The sequence below is a fragment of the Hemitrygon akajei genome, chromosome 25 (assembly GCF_048418815.1).
Source record: "Hemitrygon akajei chromosome 25, sHemAka1.3, whole genome shotgun sequence".
Lineage (NCBI taxonomy): Eukaryota > Metazoa > Chordata > Chondrichthyes > Myliobatiformes > Dasyatidae > Hemitrygon > Hemitrygon akajei.
In genome coordinates this window covers 27,241,499-27,261,169 of record NC_133148.1, presented here as the reverse complement: position 1 = coordinate 27,261,169, position 19,671 = coordinate 27,241,499, and the positions used below count along the sequence as shown (strand labels likewise).

General features: G+C 54.4%; 1 protein-coding gene across 1 annotated transcript in view; it reads left to right on the top strand.

Annotated features, from left to right (window-relative positions):
* The first annotated feature begins 7,641 nt into the window (after positions 1-7,641).
* LOC140716468 (X-linked retinitis pigmentosa GTPase regulator-interacting protein 1-like) overlaps positions 7,642-19,671 on the top strand; it is a 24,604-nt gene continuing 12,574 nt past the window's right edge. Inside the window, exons 1-7 of the mRNA XM_073029222.1 lie at positions 7,642-7,702; positions 7,872-7,977; positions 8,835-8,981; positions 9,221-9,294; positions 10,328-10,449; positions 12,348-12,478; positions 18,779-18,958. Of these exons, the coding sequence (XP_072885323.1) occupies positions 7,948-7,977; positions 8,835-8,981; positions 9,221-9,294; positions 10,328-10,449; positions 12,348-12,478; positions 18,779-18,958 (684 nt within the window). The 5' untranslated portion in view covers positions 7,642-7,702; positions 7,872-7,947. The remainder of the gene's footprint in view (positions 7,703-7,871; positions 7,978-8,834; positions 8,982-9,220; positions 9,295-10,327; positions 10,450-12,347; positions 12,479-18,778; positions 18,959-19,671) is intronic.

Genomic DNA, 19,671 nt, shown 5'->3' with positions numbered 1-19,671 from the left:
CGGGACTGTGAATTCTCGCCTGTTCTCTCTGTCCAGACCTGTCACCGCATCAGGAGCCCGGATGCTTTGTGACCCAGGTCACCGGGGTCATGACTGTAGAGAGGGACCTCACCATTCGGGGGGGCCCCACCATGTGTCGATGCTGGGGGAGGGGCCTGGGAAGTGGGGCTGGATGGTTTGTGCTGACCACTGCCCCCATTCTCCATAAAACCACAAGCTGATTTACTACCCCTCTCAGCCGCATTCTCCCCGTAACCTTTAACGCCCTTACTCCGCAAGAACCCATCAACTTCCGCTTTAAATGCCCAATGACCGGCCTCCACAGCCGGCTGTGTTCACCACCCTCCTGCTGAAGAAAGCCCTCCTCATCTCCATTCTAAAATAACATCCTTGATTTCTCTCTCACCCCTCTCCCTGCCTCCCCCTCTGACTCCACCCACCCCCTCCCCTTCCCGCCACCCCCACACACACAGGACATGAGGGAAAGGGGGACACAGGCACCCCCCACCCCGGGTTTGACCCTCAGCAACCGGGTACTGCGCCTCAAGCACAGAAACCGTCAGCTCCAGCAGATGGTGGGGGCTCAGAGGGGAGAGATCGACAGGTAGGGAGGCCGAGGGGAGTGCGGAGGTGGTCAGGTAGGGAGGAGTGGCTGAGGGGAGGGAGGGGGAGATGGGGTTACGGAGGAGGGTGGAGGGAGGGGAGGAGAAACTGTGAGTGTGTGTAAGGAGGAGAAGGAGGTGGGAGGCCTTTAAGGAGGAAGGTGAGGAGGAGGTCAGGGGAAGGGGAGGAAGGGAATGGAGGGGAGAATGAGGTGGGAGGGGAGGGAGAATAAGGGTAGGATGAAGGGAGGGTGGGGAAGGAGAGAGAAGCGGGTAGGATGGGGAGGGGAGGAAGTGAGAGGGGAGGGAAGAGAAGGAGGTAGGAGGGAGTGCAGGGGTGTGTGATGTAAAGGCGTAGGAAAGGGGTGGGAAGGGTGGGGGTAGGGGAGGGGATTGTATGTGGGGGAGGGGAGAGGTGGATGTTATGGGAAGGGGATGGGTAGGCGGGAGGGGAGGGTGTGTGATGTGGAGGGGTGGGAGGGGACTGTGTGTGAGGGAGAGGGGAGGGGAGGGAGGAATCAAGAGTCAATGTTTGTTGGTCATGTTTACATCGAAAGCTCGGGCGAAAGGAGAGATGCCGGGGGCCGCCTCGAGGTGCAGAGATTATCGAAGTGTGACAGATCACAACCCGGCGCCCGGTCCTCCCGCAGGCCGCCACGGAACCGGCCACCGGACACCCGGCCGGAGCGAGCGGACAACAGAGTCCGACATCGAACCACGAGTCCAGTCAGTTCGCTCAGAGACAGCCCAGTCCGGGGGTAACCGCACTCCGGGAACACGCGCAACGTGATCCCTAAAACCCCCCGAGACGATCAGCCCTCCCTACAACGTGGATCCCAAGACCCCGACAGCAGCCACCGGTCAAACTGGCGGACCCGACCCCGCCGCCTTCCGCTTTCCAGCGGCGAGAGAGCCGCCCAGCAGGCGGGCAGCGGATCCCCGTCACACGGGACACGACGAGCGGCAGAACTGTAGCCCCGCGACCGCCGGCAGACTCCGGGCGGTGAGGGGAGGCAGTGAAAGGGGTGAGGGCGAAACTAAAGGCAGAGAGGAGAGTGAGAGAAACAAGGAAGGGAGGGAGGGGGAAGAGGAGAGATTTGTTCCGGTCTTTCTGAACTGTCCCTCCCCTTTCTCTTACCCCCCACACCTCCCTTATCACCACACCCCGTTCCTTCTCTCCCACTCTCCTCTCCCCTCTACCCCCCTCCTCTCCCCACTGTCTTCCATCTCCTCCCCCTTGCCCCCTCCTCTCCCTCTCTCCTTCTCCCCTACTCCTCTCCCCTCTCCTTCTCCTCCCTCTCCCCTCTCCTTCTCCCCCTCTCTCCCCTCCCCTCACCCTCTCTCTCCCCACTGTCTCCCGTCTCCTCCCCCTGCCCCCTCCTCTCCCCCTCTCCTTCTCCTCCCTCTCCCTCTCTCCTTCTCCCCCTCACTCCCCTCTCCTTCTCCCCCCCTCTCCCCTCCCCTCACCTCTCTCTCCCCACTGTCCCCCTCTCCCCTTTCCTTCACTCTCTCTCTCCCCCTCCACCTCTACATTCCCCCTCTCCTCTCCCCATCCTCCTCTCTCTCTCCCCTCTCCCCACCCACCACCCCCCTCCTTTTTCTCCCTCCCTCCCATCTCCCCCTTGCTCAATCCCATCTCTCTGCTCCCTTCTCTCCCCTTCCCTTTCTCGTGCACTCCTTTCCCTGGACTCCACACCTCTCCTCTGTTCCTCTTTCTCCTCCCCCCCCCCCCCCCACCCACGATCTCACAGCCTGGTCTCCCTTCTCCTTCTCCGCACTGGGATCGGTGGAGACCGACCACACCGGAGGCACCGGACGAACGGCGAGTGGGTCTCTGGACGCACCGAGCATGAGGACGAGGGCTCAGAGGGGGAGACGGGCCTGGAGAGACGCAGTCACATCCCGGGGATGGGCCGACCACACGAAGGAAGCCACAGCCCCACAACTCCAGCCTGAACCAGCCCAAGACCCACAGGGCACATTCTCACTGTATAGGTAGGGGATACGTCTGACCCCGGGAGTGTGTGATGGGACAGTGTGGAGGGAGTTTCACTCTGTGTCTGACCCCGGGAGTGTGTGATGGGACGGTGTGGAGGGAGCTTCACTCTGTGTCTGACCCCGGGAGTGTGCGATGGGACGGTGTGGAGGGAGTTTCACTCTGTGTCTGACCCCGGGAGTGTGTGATGGGACGGTGTGGAGGGAGTTTCACTCTGTGTCTGACCCCCGGGAGTGTGTGATGGGAGGGTGTGGAGGGTGATTCACTCTGTGTCTGACCCCGGGAGTGTGTGATGGGACGGTGTGGAGGGTGATTCACTCTGTGTCTGACCCCGGGAGTGTGTGATGGGACGGTGTGGAGGGAGTCTCACTCTGTGTCTGACCCCGGGAGTGTGCGATGGGACGGTGTGTGGAGGGAGTCTCACTCTGTGTCTGACCCCGGGGAGTGTGTGATGGGACGGTGTGGAGGGTGATTCACTCTGTGTCTGACCCCGGGAGTGTGTGATGGGACGGTGTGGAGGGAGTCACACTCTGTGTCTGACCCCGGGAGTGTGCGATGGGACGGTGTGGAGGGAGTCTCACTCTGTGTCTGACCCCGGGAGTGTGCGATGGGATGGTGTGGAGGGAGTTTCACTCTGTGTCTGACCCCGGGAGTGTGTGATGGGACGGTGTGGAGGGAGTCTCACTCTGTGTCTGACCCCGGGAGTGTGCGATGGGACGGTGTGGAGGGAGTCTCACTCTGTGTCTGACCCCGGGAGTGTGCGATGGGACGGTGTGGAGGGAGTTTCACTCTGTGTCTGACCCCGGGAGTGTGCGATGGGACGGTGTGGAGGGAGTTTCACTCTGTGTCTGACCCCGGGAGTGTGCGATGGGACGGTGTGGAGGGAGTCTCACTCAGTGTCTGACCCCGGGAGTGTGCGATGGGACGGTGTGGAGGGAGTCTCACTCTGTGTCTGACCCCGGGAGTGTGCGATGGGACTGTGTGGAGGGAGTCTCACTCTGTGTCTGACCCCGGGGAGTGTGCGATGGGACGGTGTGGAGGGAGATTCACTCTGTGTCTGAACCCGGGGAGTGTGCGATGGGACGGTGTGGAGGGGAGATTCACTCTGTGTCTGACCCCGGGAGTGTGTGATGGGACGGTGTGGAGGGAGTTTCACTCTTTGTCTGACCCCGGGAGTGTGTGATGGGACGGTGTGGAGGGAGTTTCACTCTGTGTCTGACCCCGGGAGTGTGTGATGGGACGGTGTGGAGGGAGTTTCACTCTTTGTCTGACCCCGGGAGTGTGTGATGGGACGGTGTGGAGGGAGTTTCACTCTGTGTCTGACCCCGGGAGTGTGTGATGGGACGGTGCGGAGGGAGCTTCACTCTGTGTCTTACCCCGGGAGTGTGTGATGGGACGGTGCGGAGGGAGATTCACTCTCTGTCTGACCCCGGGAGTGTGTGATGGGACGGTGTGGAGGGAGTTTCACTCTGTGTCTGACCCCGGGAGTGTGTGATGGGACGGTGTGGAGGGAGTATCACTCTGTGTCTGACCCCGGGAGTGTGTGATGGGACGGTGTGGAGGGAGTTTCACTCTTTGTCTGACCCCGGGAGTGTGTGATGGGACGGTGTGGAGGGAGTTTCACTCTGTGTCTGACCCCGGGAGTGTGTGATGGGACGGTGTGGAGGGAGCTTCACTCTGTGTCTGACCCCGGAGTGTGTGATGGGACGGTGCGGAGGGAGATTCACTCTCTGTCTGACCCTGGGAGTTTGTGATGGGACGGCGTGGAGGGAGTTTCACTCTGTGTCTGACCCCGGGAGTGTGTGATGGGACGGTGTGGAGGGAGTATCACTCTGTGTCTGACCCCGGGAGTGTGTGATGGGACAGTGTGGAGGGTGTTTCACTCTGTGTCTGACCCCGGGAGTGTTTGATGGGACGTTGTGGAGGGAGTTTCACTCTGTGTCTGACCCGGGAGTGTGTGATGGGACGGTGTGGAGGGAGTTTCACTCTGTGTCTGACTCTAGTAGTCGGCAGCCATTGATCCCAGGGGATCACGGGTTTGCGCCTCCGCTGGACCGTGTCCCCTCCAGGGCACAAGCCTGGGCGGGAGGATTTGAAGATCCGCTGTTGCCCATGGAGTAGGTTCCCCTCTCCACGTCCCTGATGTGTCCAAGGGAAGGGTAAGTGCCGATACAGCCTGGCACCGGTGTCGTCGCAGAGGTTGCCAGAGTGAAGTTGTAAACAACATCAAACTGTCTCAGGGACCCCCGGCTCCGGATTTCTTCCTCGGGGTTCACTCCCGAAGCCTCTCCCGTGGGTGGGTATGGCCACAAGGCGGCGGAGGTTTAAAATCAGAGTTTTCCTTCTCCTAGACGGACTGCCGTCCACCTGCCCGAAGCAACTGGTTTTGAGGCACGGGCCCCTTCTCTTGTCAGTAGAAATAGTTCTGCCGGGCCTAGTAGCTGAGCCACACGTGAAGGCCGAGAGTTGGCTGTTAGAGACGCACGCCATTTGGAGTAATTTACAGGTAGTGGGAGCTTATCCCCACCGCCACCCCCGGCTATGACAACCCTGGGAACCTGGGTGCTTCTCTGTGTGACCAAGTGTTCTCTCCCGGACAGGCAGTCATGAGGAAGACGTGGAGCGGAGTCTGGGGAAGCGGATGGGGCAGGCGCGAGGAGAACTCAGTCGGCGTGAGCTCCCGGAAAGCGGCCTGCTGTGAGTATGGAGCGGCTGGTTGGTGCTGGGAGACCCGCCTGTCCCTGAACGGTGCTGGTTTATTCCTGCCACACCGTGAAGAACCTGTCTCGTGCACAGATTAACACTGCGTATTGAGGTAGAACTGGAATCACAGAACAGTGTTACAGTGCAGGCAGACATTAAGGTGTAAGATCACAGCGAAGTAGATTATTTGAGGTGAAGCATCCATCTTTTCCTACTGGGGGACCGTTCATCTTTACCACAATAGGACGTGCTTTAATCCTTTTGTATCTTCTGTCCGACGGAAGCAGGGAGAAGAGAGAATGTCCAGGGCGGGTGGGGTCTCTGATTATGCTCGTTATGCTTACTCCGTGTCGACGTGGAGGGAAGGCAGGTTTCTATGATGCCCTGAGGACGTGCCCGCTTCCGGACACGGGCAGAGCAATCGCCACGCCAGGCCGAGATGCACCTGGGCACATTGCGGACGACGCGGGGGGGGGGTGGGTGGTGTTGGGGGAGCAGGGAGCCTGCAGAAAGACTTGGGCAGATCAGGAGGACGGGCAGAGAAGTGGAAATACAGTGTTGGGAAGCGTATGGTCCTGCCCGTTGGAAGAAGGAGTAAAGGCGTAGTCTATCTTTGACACAGGGAGAGAGTTTCTGAACTCTCTGGGAGTTCTGGTGTGGAACTCCCTGCAGGTTAACTAGCAGGTTGAGTCGGTGGTGAGGAAGGCAAATGCCATGTTAGCAATCGTATTGGGAGGGCTGGAATGCTGGAGTGAGGATGAGATGCTGGGGCTCTAGAAGGCTTTGGTCAGGCTGGTTGGAGGATCGTGAGCAGTTTTGAGTCCCTTATCTAAGAAAGAGTGTGAGAGGGTCACGAGAATGACTCCAGGAACGTCCGGTTTGATGGCTCTGGCCCTGTACTTTCAAAGAACGTGGGGGGTGATCTCATTGAAGCCTATTTAATATTGAGAGGCCTAGATAGAGTGGATGTGGAGTGGACATCATGGGGAGTCTAGGACCAGAGGACAGAGCCTCAGAAAAGGAGGATGTCCCTTTAGAACGGGGATGAGGAGGAATTTCTTTAGCCAGAGAGTGGTGAATCTGTGGAATTCATTGCCACAGGCAGCTGTGGAGGCCAAGTCACTGGGTATATTAAAGCAGATGTTGATAGGTTCTTGTAAGGGTGTCAAAGATTACAGGGAGAAAGCAGGAAAATGAGGTCGAGAGAGATATTAAATCAGCCACGATCGAATGCTGGCACAAACTCGATGGGCTGAATGGCCTAATTCTGAACCTATGTCTAATGAATAAGGCAGTGAGCGATGAAGAGGGCTAACGTCCCCTCGGCCTTGAGGGTTTGAATTGGGACGTCCCATTGTGGTTGTGGAGGTCACACTGGGGGTGCATGAACAGGCATGGACTTTCCACCTCGGAAGAGGAGTTTGTCACGGGGGGGGGGGGGGCGGGGGTGTACAGCCAGGGACCATCGACTGCTCTGGTGGGTTTGTGTTCTGTAGGGTGGAGAAGAATGAGAGGAGATGGCGTAGAAATTCAAAGTGGAGTTTATTGTCGGATCCACAGGTAGAGCTGAACCCAATGGTTGAAGGGAAGTTGCTGTTCCTGAACCTGGTGGAGTGGGACTTCAGCTTCTGTATCTCTTGCCCGATGGGAGAAGATGGTGGGGATCTTTGATGATGGATTGTTGCCTTCTTGAGGCAAAGCCCCTGCAGATACTTTCCAGACCTGGTTAGAACACAGGCTTACACAGCATGCAACCAGGCCCTTCGCGAGGGGACCATCTCCGTGAGAGGACCAGCTCCGCGAGGGGTCCATCTCCGTGAGAGGACCAGCTCCGCGAGGGGTCCATCTCCGTGACAGGACCAGCTCCGCGAGGGGTCCATCTCCGTGACAGGACCAGCTCCGCGAGGGGTCCCTCTCCGTGACAGGACCTGCTCCGCGAGGGGTCCATCTCCATGACAGGACCTGCTCTGCGAGGGGTCCTGCTCTGTGAAGCGAACCAACTCCACATGAGGTCCAGCCCAGCACAGGGACGGAGAGGTCCCGTTGCCCTGGCTGATGGTGGTGGTGTGTCTGCTGGAGCTGAGCTGAGAGGCAGTAGCAGAAGCCAAGGTACAAAGCCCAGGATTGTGAGAGGGATGGCTCCATGGTGTGGTCAGTTCCAAGGATAGCTAGCTCTGCGGTGGGGGCAACTCCATGAGGGGGCCCAGCTCCATGGTGGGACCAGCTCCACGAGGTGACCAGCCCACCCCAGGCACTGAACTTCTGTTGCCCCAACAGGGAGGCACTGGTGCGTCTGCTGGAGCCAAAGATGGAGGGGCTGCGGAGGGAGTTGAGGGGACCGAGCCCAGGAGCATGAGGAGGCGCTGCTGCAACTGCGGAGACACCAGGTGGCAGAGAAACGGTATCAGCTCAGGAGACCACCTCCCCCACCCCCACTGTCACTCTCCCTCCCCTCTCCTCACTCTCCCACCCTTTCCACATTCCCTCCCCTTCAACTCCCCCATAGACAGTGACCCCTGACCCTGGCCCCCCCCACACTGACAGGTGACCTCTGACCCCCCTCCCCGCAGGGAATCCATCAGCAAGAATGTGGAGACGATCAGGGTGAAGAAACAACTGTCAGACGTCTCTGTCTCCCTCCTGGTCATGGAGCGGAGGTACAGCCTCCTGCAGCAGGTAGGGACGGTGCGGAGGGAGTGGGGGTGTGACGAGGGAGTGGGAGAGTTGGTGAGGGAGTGGGAGGGGTCAAGAGAGAGTGGGAGGGGTGGGGAGGGAGTGGGAGAGGTGGTGAGGGAGTGGGAGGGGTGGGGAGGGAATGGGAGGTGGTGAGGAGGGAGTGGGAGGGGTGGGGAGGGAATGGGAGGTGGTGAGGAGGGTGGGATGGGACCTGACTCCCAGGACATCCACCCCAGACCCTTTCATTGTGCGGCTGAGGGAGAGAGCACAGTTGTGTCACTAAACACTCAATTATCTTCCTCTCACTCTGACATCTGCCTCTCCCCCCCTTTCCCTCCCACACACCCCACTTTCTCTCCCTCAGTACCTCAACTCAGAGATGGAGGTAGGTCCTTGAACTTCCTGTCATCACCCTCCTCCCTCCCCCTCAACACACCCCTCCCTCATCATCCCTTTCCTCAACACTCACCCCTCCTTCCTCATCCCTCTCCTCAACACTCACCTCTCCCTCATCATCTCTCAACCCTCACCCCTTCCTCACCATCCTTCATCCTCTCCTCAACACTCACCCCTCCCTCATTGCCCCCTCAACACTCACCCCTCACTTTCCTCCCCATCCTTTGCCCCTCTATCCCTCCCTCCACCCATTAACCTCACTCCCTCCTTGTCTCGATCCCTCCTCGTCCCTGTCCTCATCCCCTCTCCCTTCTCCCACTTCCCCTCCCTCTTTCACCAATCCCTCCTCTGTTCCCTTCGCTCTCCAGCACACTTCCCCCTCCCCTTCCTCTCCTCCATTGTCCTTCCCTCCTGCTCCTCGCCCTGAGTCTCCCTCCCTCCGCTGACGTGCCCATCTTCAGTCCCAGCAGAGGCCGAGTGCTGAGGGCACGGGGGCCGTGTCCGAGCTACGGGAGGCGTTGAGGGCGCTGAGGGAGGAGCGGGAGCTGACCCGGATCCTGGGGTCCCGCCTCGAGCAGTCGGCGCTCGGGCAACGCCAGCTGGAACAGGTAGGTGCCCCGCCCGGAACAGGGGGAGCGAGCTGGGAGGCGAAAGATTTGCGGGCGGGGGTTGGAGGTGAGCAGAGATGGAGGAGGAGGGAGGCGGGAGTCCAGGTGAGGAGTTGGAGAGGGATGGGTGGAGGAGGGGCGGAGAGGCAGAGGGGTAATTGTGAGGGGGTTAATGGGAAGGGAGAGGTGGCGGTTTGGGGTAACCTGGGCTCAGGTCCATGAACCCTGACCCTGTTCAGTTACAGATGGAGGCGGAGGAGAGGAAGAGGGAGCGAGACCTGCTGAAGGAGGGTTACGATGTGCTGGTGGCGAGGTAAGACCCAGCAAGGGCACTGCGGGATGTAGCGGTCAGCGCGGGGAATCCCGGGGTTCAGAGTTCAGCTCCAGCTTCCTCCGTAAGGAATTTCTACGTTCTCCGTCCGGACCGCGTGGATTTGCTCTGGGTGTTCCACTTTCCTCCCAGGGTCCAAAGAGTTGTAGAAAATACAGCACAGAAACGGGCTCTTCGGCCCGTCTAGTCCATGCTGAACCATTTAAACTGCCCACTCCCATCGACCTGCACCAGGACCATCGCCTTCGACACCCCTACCAACCATATCCAAACTTCTCTTAAACGTACAAATCAAAATCGTAACCACCACCTACGCCGGCAGCTCCGTCCACACGCTCACGGCTGGTCACGAGGTTAACTGGGCGTTTAAGTTGTCCCGTGTTTAGGCCAGGGTTAGACTGGTGGGTTGCACGGGGCACCACAGCTCGAAGGGCTGAAGGGACCTGAATGCATGCTATCCCAGGGAGAGAGAGAGGGAAGGGGTGAGACAGGGAAAGGGAGGGAGACAGGGAGAGTGAGGGAGAGAGGGAATGAGAGGGACGGAGGGGGAGAGAGTGAGAGGAAGAGGGTGAGAGAGAGAGAGAGGGAGGGAGACAGAAGGGGAGAGAGAGGTGAGCAGGAGAGAGTGAGAGAGAGAGGGGGGAGAGAGGGAGGGAGACAGAAGGGGAGAGAGAGATGAGCAGAAGAGAGTGTGAAAAAGAGAGAGGCAGGGAGAGAGTAAGAAAGTGAGGGGGAGACATACAGAGCGAGAGAAAGAGAGAGAGAGGGATAAAGATTGGTGGGGGTGAGTTGCGGCAGAGACAAAGGAAGGGAAGAGGGATGGAAGAAAGGACAGGGCAAAGAGAGACGGGGATAGGGGAAGTAAAAGAGAGAGAGTGGGGGAGGGAGGTGGAGGCTTGAAGAGGGGAGAGTGAGGATTTGTATTCTGCCCCACACCACCACATGCGCCTCCCTCTCCCCTCTCCGTCCACACTCTCTCCATCCTGACTCCCCCCCCCCCACCCCCCACCCGCAGTTCTTTGGAACCGGAGCTGGAACAGAGGAACCGTGATCACCGGATCCGACAGCTGGAGATGGACCTGCAGGGGGCGCTCCAGAGCCAGCAGGAAACGCACAGCAAGCTCCAACAAGAAATGGGTAAGTCCAGATGGGGAGTGCACAGCAAGAGCCCGGTGGGGGGGCAGGTGTGCTGGGAGATTTAGTGGGGGGGGGGGAAGAGTATTTGAGGGAGAATCAGTGGGTGGGGGGAGAGATAGCGACAGGGAGAGAGTGTCTGTAGTAAAAACATAGAAACACAGAAAACCTACAGCATTACAGGCCATTCGGCCCACAAAGTTGTGCTGAACATGTCCCTACCTTAGAAATTACAAGGCTTACCTACAGCCCTCTATGTTACTAAGCTCCATGTACCTATCTAAAAGTCTCTTAAAAGACCCTATTGTATCCACCTCCACCACCGTTGCCAGCAGCCCATTCCACATGCTCACCACTCTGACTAAAAAACTTACCCCTGACATCTCCTCTGTACCTACTCCCCAGCACCTTAAACCTGTGTCCTCTTGTGGCAACCATTTCAGCCCTGGGAAAAAGCCTCTGACTATCCACACGGTCAATGCCTCTCATCATCTTATACACCTCTATCAGGTCACCTCTCATCCTCCGTCACTCCAAGGAGAAAAGGCCGAGTTCACTCAACCTATTCTCATAAAGCATGCTCCCCAATCCAGACAACATCCTTGTAAATCTCCTCTGCACCCTTTCTATGGTTTCCACATCCTTCCTGTAGTGAGGCGACCAGAACTGAGCACAGTACTCCAAGTGGGGTCTGACCAGGGTCCTATATAGCTGCAACATTACCTCTCGGCTCCTAAATTCAATTCCACGGTTGATGAAGGCCAATGCACCTTATGCCTTCTTAACCACAGAGTCAACCTGCGCAGCAGCTTTGGGTGTCCTATGGACTCGGACCCCAAGTTCCCTCTGATCCTCCACACTGCCAAGAGTCTTACCATTAATACTATATTCTACCATCATATTTGACTTACCAAAATGAACCACTTCACAGTTATCTGGATTGAACTCCATCTGCCACTTCTCAGCCCAGTTTTGCATCCTATCAATGTCCCACTGTAACCTCTGATAGCCCTCCACACTATCCACAACACCCCCAACCTTTGTGTCATCAGCAAATTTACTAACCCACCCCTCAACTTCCTCATCCAGGACATTTATAAAAATCAGGAAGAGTAAGGGTCCCAGAACAGATCCCTGAGGCACACCACTGGTGACCGACCTCCATGCAGAATATGACCCGTCAACGACCACTCTTTGCCTTCTGTGGGCAAGCCAGTTCTGGATCCACAAAGCAATGTCCCCTTCGATTCCATACCTCCTTACTTTCTCAATAAGCCTTGCATGGGGTACCTTATCAAATGCCTTGCTGAAATCCATATACACTACATCTACTGCTCTACCTTCATCAATGTGTTTAATCACATCCTCAGAAAATTCAATCAGGCTCGTAAGGCATGACCTCCCTTTCACAAAGCCATGTTGACTATTCCTAATCATATTATACCGCTCCAAATGTTCATAAATCCTGCCTCTCAGGATCTTCTCCATCAACTTACCAACCACTGAGGTAAGACTCACTGGTCTATAATTTCCTGGGGTACCTCTACTCCCTTTCTTGAATAGCGGAACAACATTCACAACCCTCCAATCCTCCAGAACCTCTCCGATCCTCATTGATGATGCAAAGATCATCGCCAGCAGCTCAGCAATCTCCTCCCTCGCCTCCCACAGTAGCCTGTGGTACATCTCATCTGGTCCCGGCGACTAATCCAACTTGATGATTTCCAAAAGCTCCAGCATAACCCCTTTCTTAATATCTAGTAGGTTCAGTGGGTGGGGGGGGGGGTGAATGTCTGTGTTCTATGGGTGGGGGGGGAGAGTCGGTGATGCTGTTCTGGAGGTAGGTGGATTTGGTGATCCTGGAGACCTGTTGACCTCAATTGCCCCACCCTCACCCCCAGAAACGAGTGAGAGGCTGAGGTGCGAGGTGGCCCGCCTACAGCTGGAGGTCTCAGCAAGAGAGAGGCCACAGGGAGACCCCACCCTCCCTGCCCAGGTCACCCAACAGCAGCTCAAACCTGAGAAGCCCCAGGTAACCCATCCCCGATCCCAGATCCTGCCTCACCCTGGATCCCAATTGATGCCAAGCCCAACTCCAGTCCTGATCCGGACTGCAACTTCATTCCCAATCCCGATCCCCTCCCAAAATCCCAGTCCCAATCTCAAAACTGATCCCAAACTCAATCCCAGCCGGTAACTATCCTGATGATAATTCCAATATCATCCCAAATCTGATCGCAATCCCGAATTTCACCCCAGTCTGAATCCCAGTCCTGATTCCAACCCCATTCCAAATCCCTGTCCAATCCAAATTCCCTCCTAATCCCCAGCCACTGATCCCAATCTGAATCCCATCCCAGTATCTATCCCAATACCAATCCTGATCCTAATCCCACCCTAAATCCCCACACCAATCTCAAATGGAATCGCATTTCCCATCACGGACCTGTTTCCAGTGTTACGAACCCCGTAACTGGGTCACTTACCAGCAAAGATAGAGAGGTCCGTTGAAGTCTGATGGTACTATTTTTAACAGTATTTATTAGTAAAAATACACAAAAATAATATCAATGCAAATATACAGATAATATACGTCGTCGATACTAACCCTAAAAGTGCGGGTATAATAATAATCAATAAGAAATAGCTCTGTCATTGTCTAGGGGATAATGTATTGTCCGATGGAAATATAAAAGTCACTCAGTTCATGCAGGCTGCAGCCTTTGGTTGGAGAGAGAGAGATTTTGAGAAACTTGCCGGCTTTCCTTTATGATTTTGATCCGTCAGGAGTCTCGTTGTCGTGGCTGTTCACTTGTGGCCTCTCCTTTAGCTAAGCCGTTCTTCCGTGGTGAGCCTACCAATCCCAGGCAAGGGAAGGACGCACACGAGCCCCCACCGGCTTTCGCTATTAAACGCTGTCACAGGATTTCTAGCGTTTCTCCTGGTGCGTCTGAAGGGGTTGTTCCCCAGACCCTCTTTTATCCTTACTCACGGGGTCTCAGATGTCAATCAGGTTGGGATGATGCAACACATCAACCAGACCTCTCTGGCTGTCCCCTGAGGGGTTTCAATGAATAGTACAGTACTCAATACCCAATTCTGTCTCCAAGAGACAATGGCCGTTATCAGTGGTTCCGTTCCGCTGAGGTCAGGACACATTCCAAACCTTGTGGATTCTCTCTCATTTCCTGGGTCCCAGACCCGAATTAATAGCGATCTTGTGATTCTCAAAAAGGAGGGGGCGACTTTGTATCCTTCAGCCCCTCAGAGTTGTGGCACATGCGTAACACCCCCTTCCTTCTAAGATTTTTACCAACAGGTAAAAATTAATTAATACAGAATCTTACAGGATTTCAGAATCTAACACAATACAAAAGTTTTTTTTCACTACAGAGTAATACAGTTATACATTCAATTCAGCATCTAAACAGTTAGCGATTACATTGTCACTTCCTTTAATATCTTAACATCTTGTACCTTACTAAAGTCTTGTAGCATCAGACTCCAATTTAATAACCACCTATTTTTATTCCTTTTCTTCAGCAAACAAAAACTAAAGAGTTGTGATCTTAGCTTACATGTATACTACAAAAGTTCATGCAAATACTAATCTTTATGTTACTTTCAAACTTAACAGTCAATCTTCCATGGGGGTTGTCTTTATTATTTACATGCTTTGTCGAAATCCCTTAAACCGGATCCTGTTATTTAAAGTGGCATCCCATCAACCCTCGCCTCTTTTCCAGTTAACTCCCACGTGGTTAGCTTGCGCACCAGTGTGGAATAGGCTTTTGTATGCTCCTTTCATAGGAGTTATTTTATCAACAATGTGTTCCAAACTTAGACCATTTTCCGAATTTCCACACAATTCTTTAATTTTAAGCAAGTTGCTAGTTTTCTCTTCAGGACCCTTCATGCTATTAGTTTTCAGTTTAAACTCTTGGTCCAAACAGCATTTCGAATTCTGCCTCTTCACAGCATTCTCTTGAATAACAATAGCGTGTGGGGCACCTTTACATTCCAACTCAACCTGTAATTGATTCGCAGGCACCGTGTTACCAAGCCATTGTCTCGGTAGCCTGGTTGCTGCTTCTGACATCAATCCAGACTTTAAATTTTCTTCATTCAATTTAGGAACTACACTTTTCCCTTTTCCTTCAATAATAATATTCACCTCACCACCTTTTATCTCCTCACTAACTTTTAACACACCTTCGAGCACAAACACCTGGGAACTCTCAGTTCCCACTATTATCAAGGTTAACCCTTTCTTCACTGAACCAAGTCCAGCTGACCCACAAGGACTGCATTCCTTTTCAACTGAATCAAATACCTCAGACTTTTTCTGAGCTCCATTACTAGGTTCAGTACCACGTGCATCCACATCTTGAACACACTCAAACGGGACATTTGCCTCTTCCAGGCTTTCAATACCCGTACCCTTTTCAAATTCTAAATTCCCCTGATCCTCCCAGTTACTCTCTGGGCAACTCCCTTCCGGAGTAAACTCAACCCCGCGGGCTGAAACAACCTCATCTGCCAACCCAGCAGACTTCTTCAAGGTAATGGCATCCTTTTCATTTAGGACTGCCCTCATTTCATTATCGGGAACACCTTTAGAATTTTCAACTTCTTCAAACAGTTCTGCCAAACCAGACAGATCATCCATGTCCAACCCTGGACCTTTTAACAGCCTTATCTGTTTCTCATCTTTACTTCGTGCCTCTATAAATTTCCTCCTGGCTAAGGGTAGGTCTACCTCCTCTCCCTTACTCTCTTTCACTTTCCTATTCTCCGTTTTACCACCCTCTAAACCCTCTTGGTACAGGGTCGGTAAAAACGTCTCGGCCAAATCGATACTGGCCGGATTTAAACTGGTCTCGTTCTCAGCTGCCTTTCTCGACATGCTGCGAGTGATCGTGCATGTGGGATAAATCTTGGAACCTAGGGACGGGACCTCAACACTTACAGGCTGGCTCGTTAGCTCCATGGCCGACCAAACGTCACCACCAGCTAAATCGTTACCCAGAAGGAGGTCTACATCAGTTCTCGGGAATTCTGATTGCACCCCTATTTCAACTGGTCCAGATACCAGCTCACAATTTATAATGATCCTATGCAAGGGCACCGCTTCTGTCCCTTTTCCTATGCCTCTCAAAGCTACCTCTCCAGTCTGAGGGCCAAAATCTAGTACCTTACTGCAAATCAATGACAGTTCAGCTCCCGTGTCTCTCCAGATCCGCACTGGAACTGGTGTGTCTCCCTCTTTCACAGACACGGTTCCTTCTGAAATAAATTTCTCAGACCCTTCTCGTACTCTGTCTACCTGGGGCTCTCTCGTCAATTTACTGATCACCACAACACATCCTGTAGGGACTGCTGCTTTCCATTTTCCTGTCTCCTTCCTCAGAGCAAAGCACCTAGATGCAATATGACCCACCTTTCCACAATTAAAACAGGTCAAGCCAGGACCTCTTCTGTCGTCTTGCCTTTCCTCCTCCTTAATTTTACCCCAAGCTCCCGGCGGGACCTCTGCCTCAACCGTCGGGCTTTCTCTACCATTCCCGCGGTCTCTCTGGTAACTTTTATTCGAGGAAAACTTTGTCTTGTGGGTTAGGGCATATTCATCTGCGAACCTAGCAAATTCAGAGATGGACTTATTTGGCTTCTCGTTCAAATACATCCGGATATCATCCGCAACACAACCTTTAAGTTCCTCAATCAGAATTAACTCCCTGAGATGCCAAAAATCTTCTTCCACTATTTCTGCTGCACACCAGCGATCCAAGAGCACACCCTTCTCGTAGGCAAACTCTGCATATGTCTGATTCCACCCTTTCTTTAAATCTCTGAACTTTTGTCTATAGGCCTCAGGTACCAATTCATAGGCCCGAAGAATGGCCTCTTTTACTTTCTCATAATTCTCAGACTCCTCCTCCTCCATGGACAACGCCGCATATGCCCGTTGTGCCTTCCCTTTTAACACACTTTGTAACAACGCCACCCACTGCTCTTTGGGCCACTTCTGACTCACTGCCACCTTTTCAAAATGCAAGAAATAACTATCAACATCCGTCTCCTCGAACGGAGGTACTAACCTAAACTCCCTACTAACATTAAACCGCTCCTCTCGGTCTGGCCCTTGAGCTCTTCGCTGTTGCCTGAACTTCTCCATGTCCAACTCATGTTCTCCTTCTCCTCATACTCCCTCTCCTTTTCGGCTCTCTCCTTCTCTTTTTCAGCCCTTTCCTTCTCTTTTTCAGCTGCTTCCAGCTGTTTTAACTGAATTTCATGCTCCCTTTGTTTCTCAGCTCTTTCCTGCTCCCTCTTCACCTCTAACTCCTTTAGCTGGAGCGCATGCTCCCTTTCTCTCTCGGCTCTTTCTTTGTCTTTTTCAGCTGCTTTAACTTAATTTCATGTTTCAACCTTAATTTCTCCAACTCTAACTGAGCCGTCCCACTAGCTGGTGCCTTTTCAGGGATATTTTCCAATACCTCAGCCGAAAACACATACTTCACAATATAATACTGAGTTATGGCCCTCCGCACCTCCCGCTTTTTCATTGACAACCTCACCTCTGCGAGGTTTAGTCCTTTCGCAATATTTATCAAGTCCGACTTTGTGGCCGCCTCTAGTGCCTCCAGAGTCGGATTTTCTATAAATTCACCCACGTCCATCTTTGCTGGTTTCCCGTCTGGTTACCCGCGCAACCAGATCCAAGTTTGGACTTAAAAGCCCGATTTACTGGCCCTCCAATTTGGTATCAAATCCCAGATGAGCCCCCACGTTGTTACGAACCCCGTAACTGGGTCACTTACCAGCAAAGATAGGGAGGTCCGTTGAAGTCTGATGATACTATTTTTAACAGTATTTATTAGTAAAAATACACAAAAATAATACCAATGCAAATATACAGATAATATACGTCGTCAATACTAAATCTAAAAGTGCGGGTATAATAATAATCAATAAGAAATAAGCTCTATCGTTGTCTAGGGGATAATGTATTGTCCGATGGAAATATAAAAGTCACTCAGTTCATGCAGGCTGCAGCCTTTGGTTGGAGAGAGAGAGATTTTGAGAAACTTGCCGGCTTTCCTTTATGATTTTGATCCGTCAGGAGTCTCGTTGTCGTGGCTGTTCACTTGTGGCCTCTCCTTTAGCTAAACCGTTCTTCCGTGGCGAGCCCGCCAATCCCAGGCAAGGGAGGACGCACACGAGCCCCCACCGGCTTTCGCTATAAAACGCTGTCACTGGATTTCCAGCGTTTCTCCTGGTGCGTCTAAAGGGGTTGTTCCCCAGACCCCTCTTTTATCCTTACTCACGGGGGTCTCAGATGTCAGTCAGGTTGGGATGATGCAATCCCTCAACCAGCCCACTCTGGTCGTCCCCTGAGGGCTTCAATGAATAGTACAGTACTCAATACACAATTCCGTCTCCAAGAGACAATGGCTGTTATCCATGGCTTTGTTTCGCTGAGGCCAGGACACATTCCAAACCCTGTGGATTCTCTCTCATTTCCTGGGTCCCAGACCCGAATTAATAGCGATCTTGCGATTCTCAAAAAGGAGGGGGTGACTTTGTACCCTTTGGCCCCTCAGAGTTGTGGCACATTCGTAACTCCAGTCCCAATCTGATCCTAATCTCACCCAGCCGTGGTAAAATCTCTATTCCAGTCCCAACCCTAACACTGGTCTGAATGACATCCCAAATCCCAACCACAATCAAATTCTGATCCTAATCGACGCCAATCCCATACCTAAACCAGATCCTAACTCCAGTCCTAACCCTGGCCCCAAATCCAAATCCCGATCATAATCCGGCTCTAAATCCCAGTCCCGATCCATCCCCAGGTCACACCCCAAACCTGGTCTCCATCCCAATCCCAATGTCTAACCCAAAGCAAGTCACGTCCCAAATTCCCATCTCAATCCCAACCCCAAATTCAGTGTCAGGCTCTTTCCCAATCCCAACATCTCACCACCCCAAGCTCTCCCCGATCCCAATCCCCTCCTGTTACAATCCCAAACTCTGCCCGAGCCTGACCACATGCAAACCCCTCCTACCTCACAACCCCTCTCCCCAAAACCCTCACCCCAGCCAACTTCCTCATATTCCTCCCTCTGACTTCTTCCCACCTTCCCTCTATCCCTCCTTCCATTTCTCTCCCTGTCTCCTCCCACTTTCCCCTTTTCCCTGTCTTCCTTCTCTCCCACTCTCCCTCCTTCCTACTCTCCTCCCTCTCTCCTACTCTCCCTCTCCCCCACTCACTCTCTCTCCTTCTCCCTCTCCTTCAATCCCTCCCTCCCACTGACCCTACTCCTGTCCACAGCCTGGGCTCTCGGGTGGCAGACTCGGGTGGTGGATGGAAGAGGAGACGTCTGGCCAGGAGCAGGAGACGTCTGGCCGGGAGCTGCTGGAACTGCAGGCGGTCCACGCGGAGACGGTGCAGGAGCTGTCGAAGACGCGGGCCCTGTTACTAACACAGAGCCAGATCTCACAGCACTGCCAGGTACAGCTCGCAGCCCCGGAGTCAGCAAGGGGAGTCTGTTCGGTCCATTGGGGATAGCAGGGCAGCCCACTCAGTCAGCCTAGGGTGACGGGGAGGCCACTCGGTCCATTGGGGATAGCAGGGCAGCCCACTCAGTCAGCCTGGGGTGATGGGGAGTCCGTTCGGTCCATTGGGGATAGCAGGGCAGCCCACTCAGTCAGCCTGGGGTGACGGGGAGGCCGCTTGGTCCATTGGGGATAGCAGGGCAGCCCACTCAGTCAGCCTGGGGTGACGGGGAGGCCACTCGGTCCATTGGGGATAGCAGGGCAGCCCACTCAGTCAGCCTGGGGCGACAGGGGAGGCTGCTCGGTCCATTGGGGATAGCAGGGCAGCCCACTCAGTCAGCCTGGGGTGATGGGGAGGCCACTCGGTCCATTGGGGATAGCAGGGCAGCCCACTCAGTCAGCCTGGGGTGACGGGGAGGCCGCTCGGTCCATTGGGGATAGCAGGGCAGCCCACTCAGTCAGCCTGGGGCGACAGGGGAGGCCACTCGGTCCATTGGGGATAGCAGGGCAGCCCACTCAGTCAGCCTGGGGCGACAGGGGAGGCCGCTCGGTCCATTGGGGATAGCAGGGCAGCCCACTCAGTCAGCCTGGGGTGATGGGGAGTCCGTTCGGTCCATTGGGGATAGCAGGGCAGCCCACTCAGTCAGCCTGGGGTGACGGGGAGGCCGC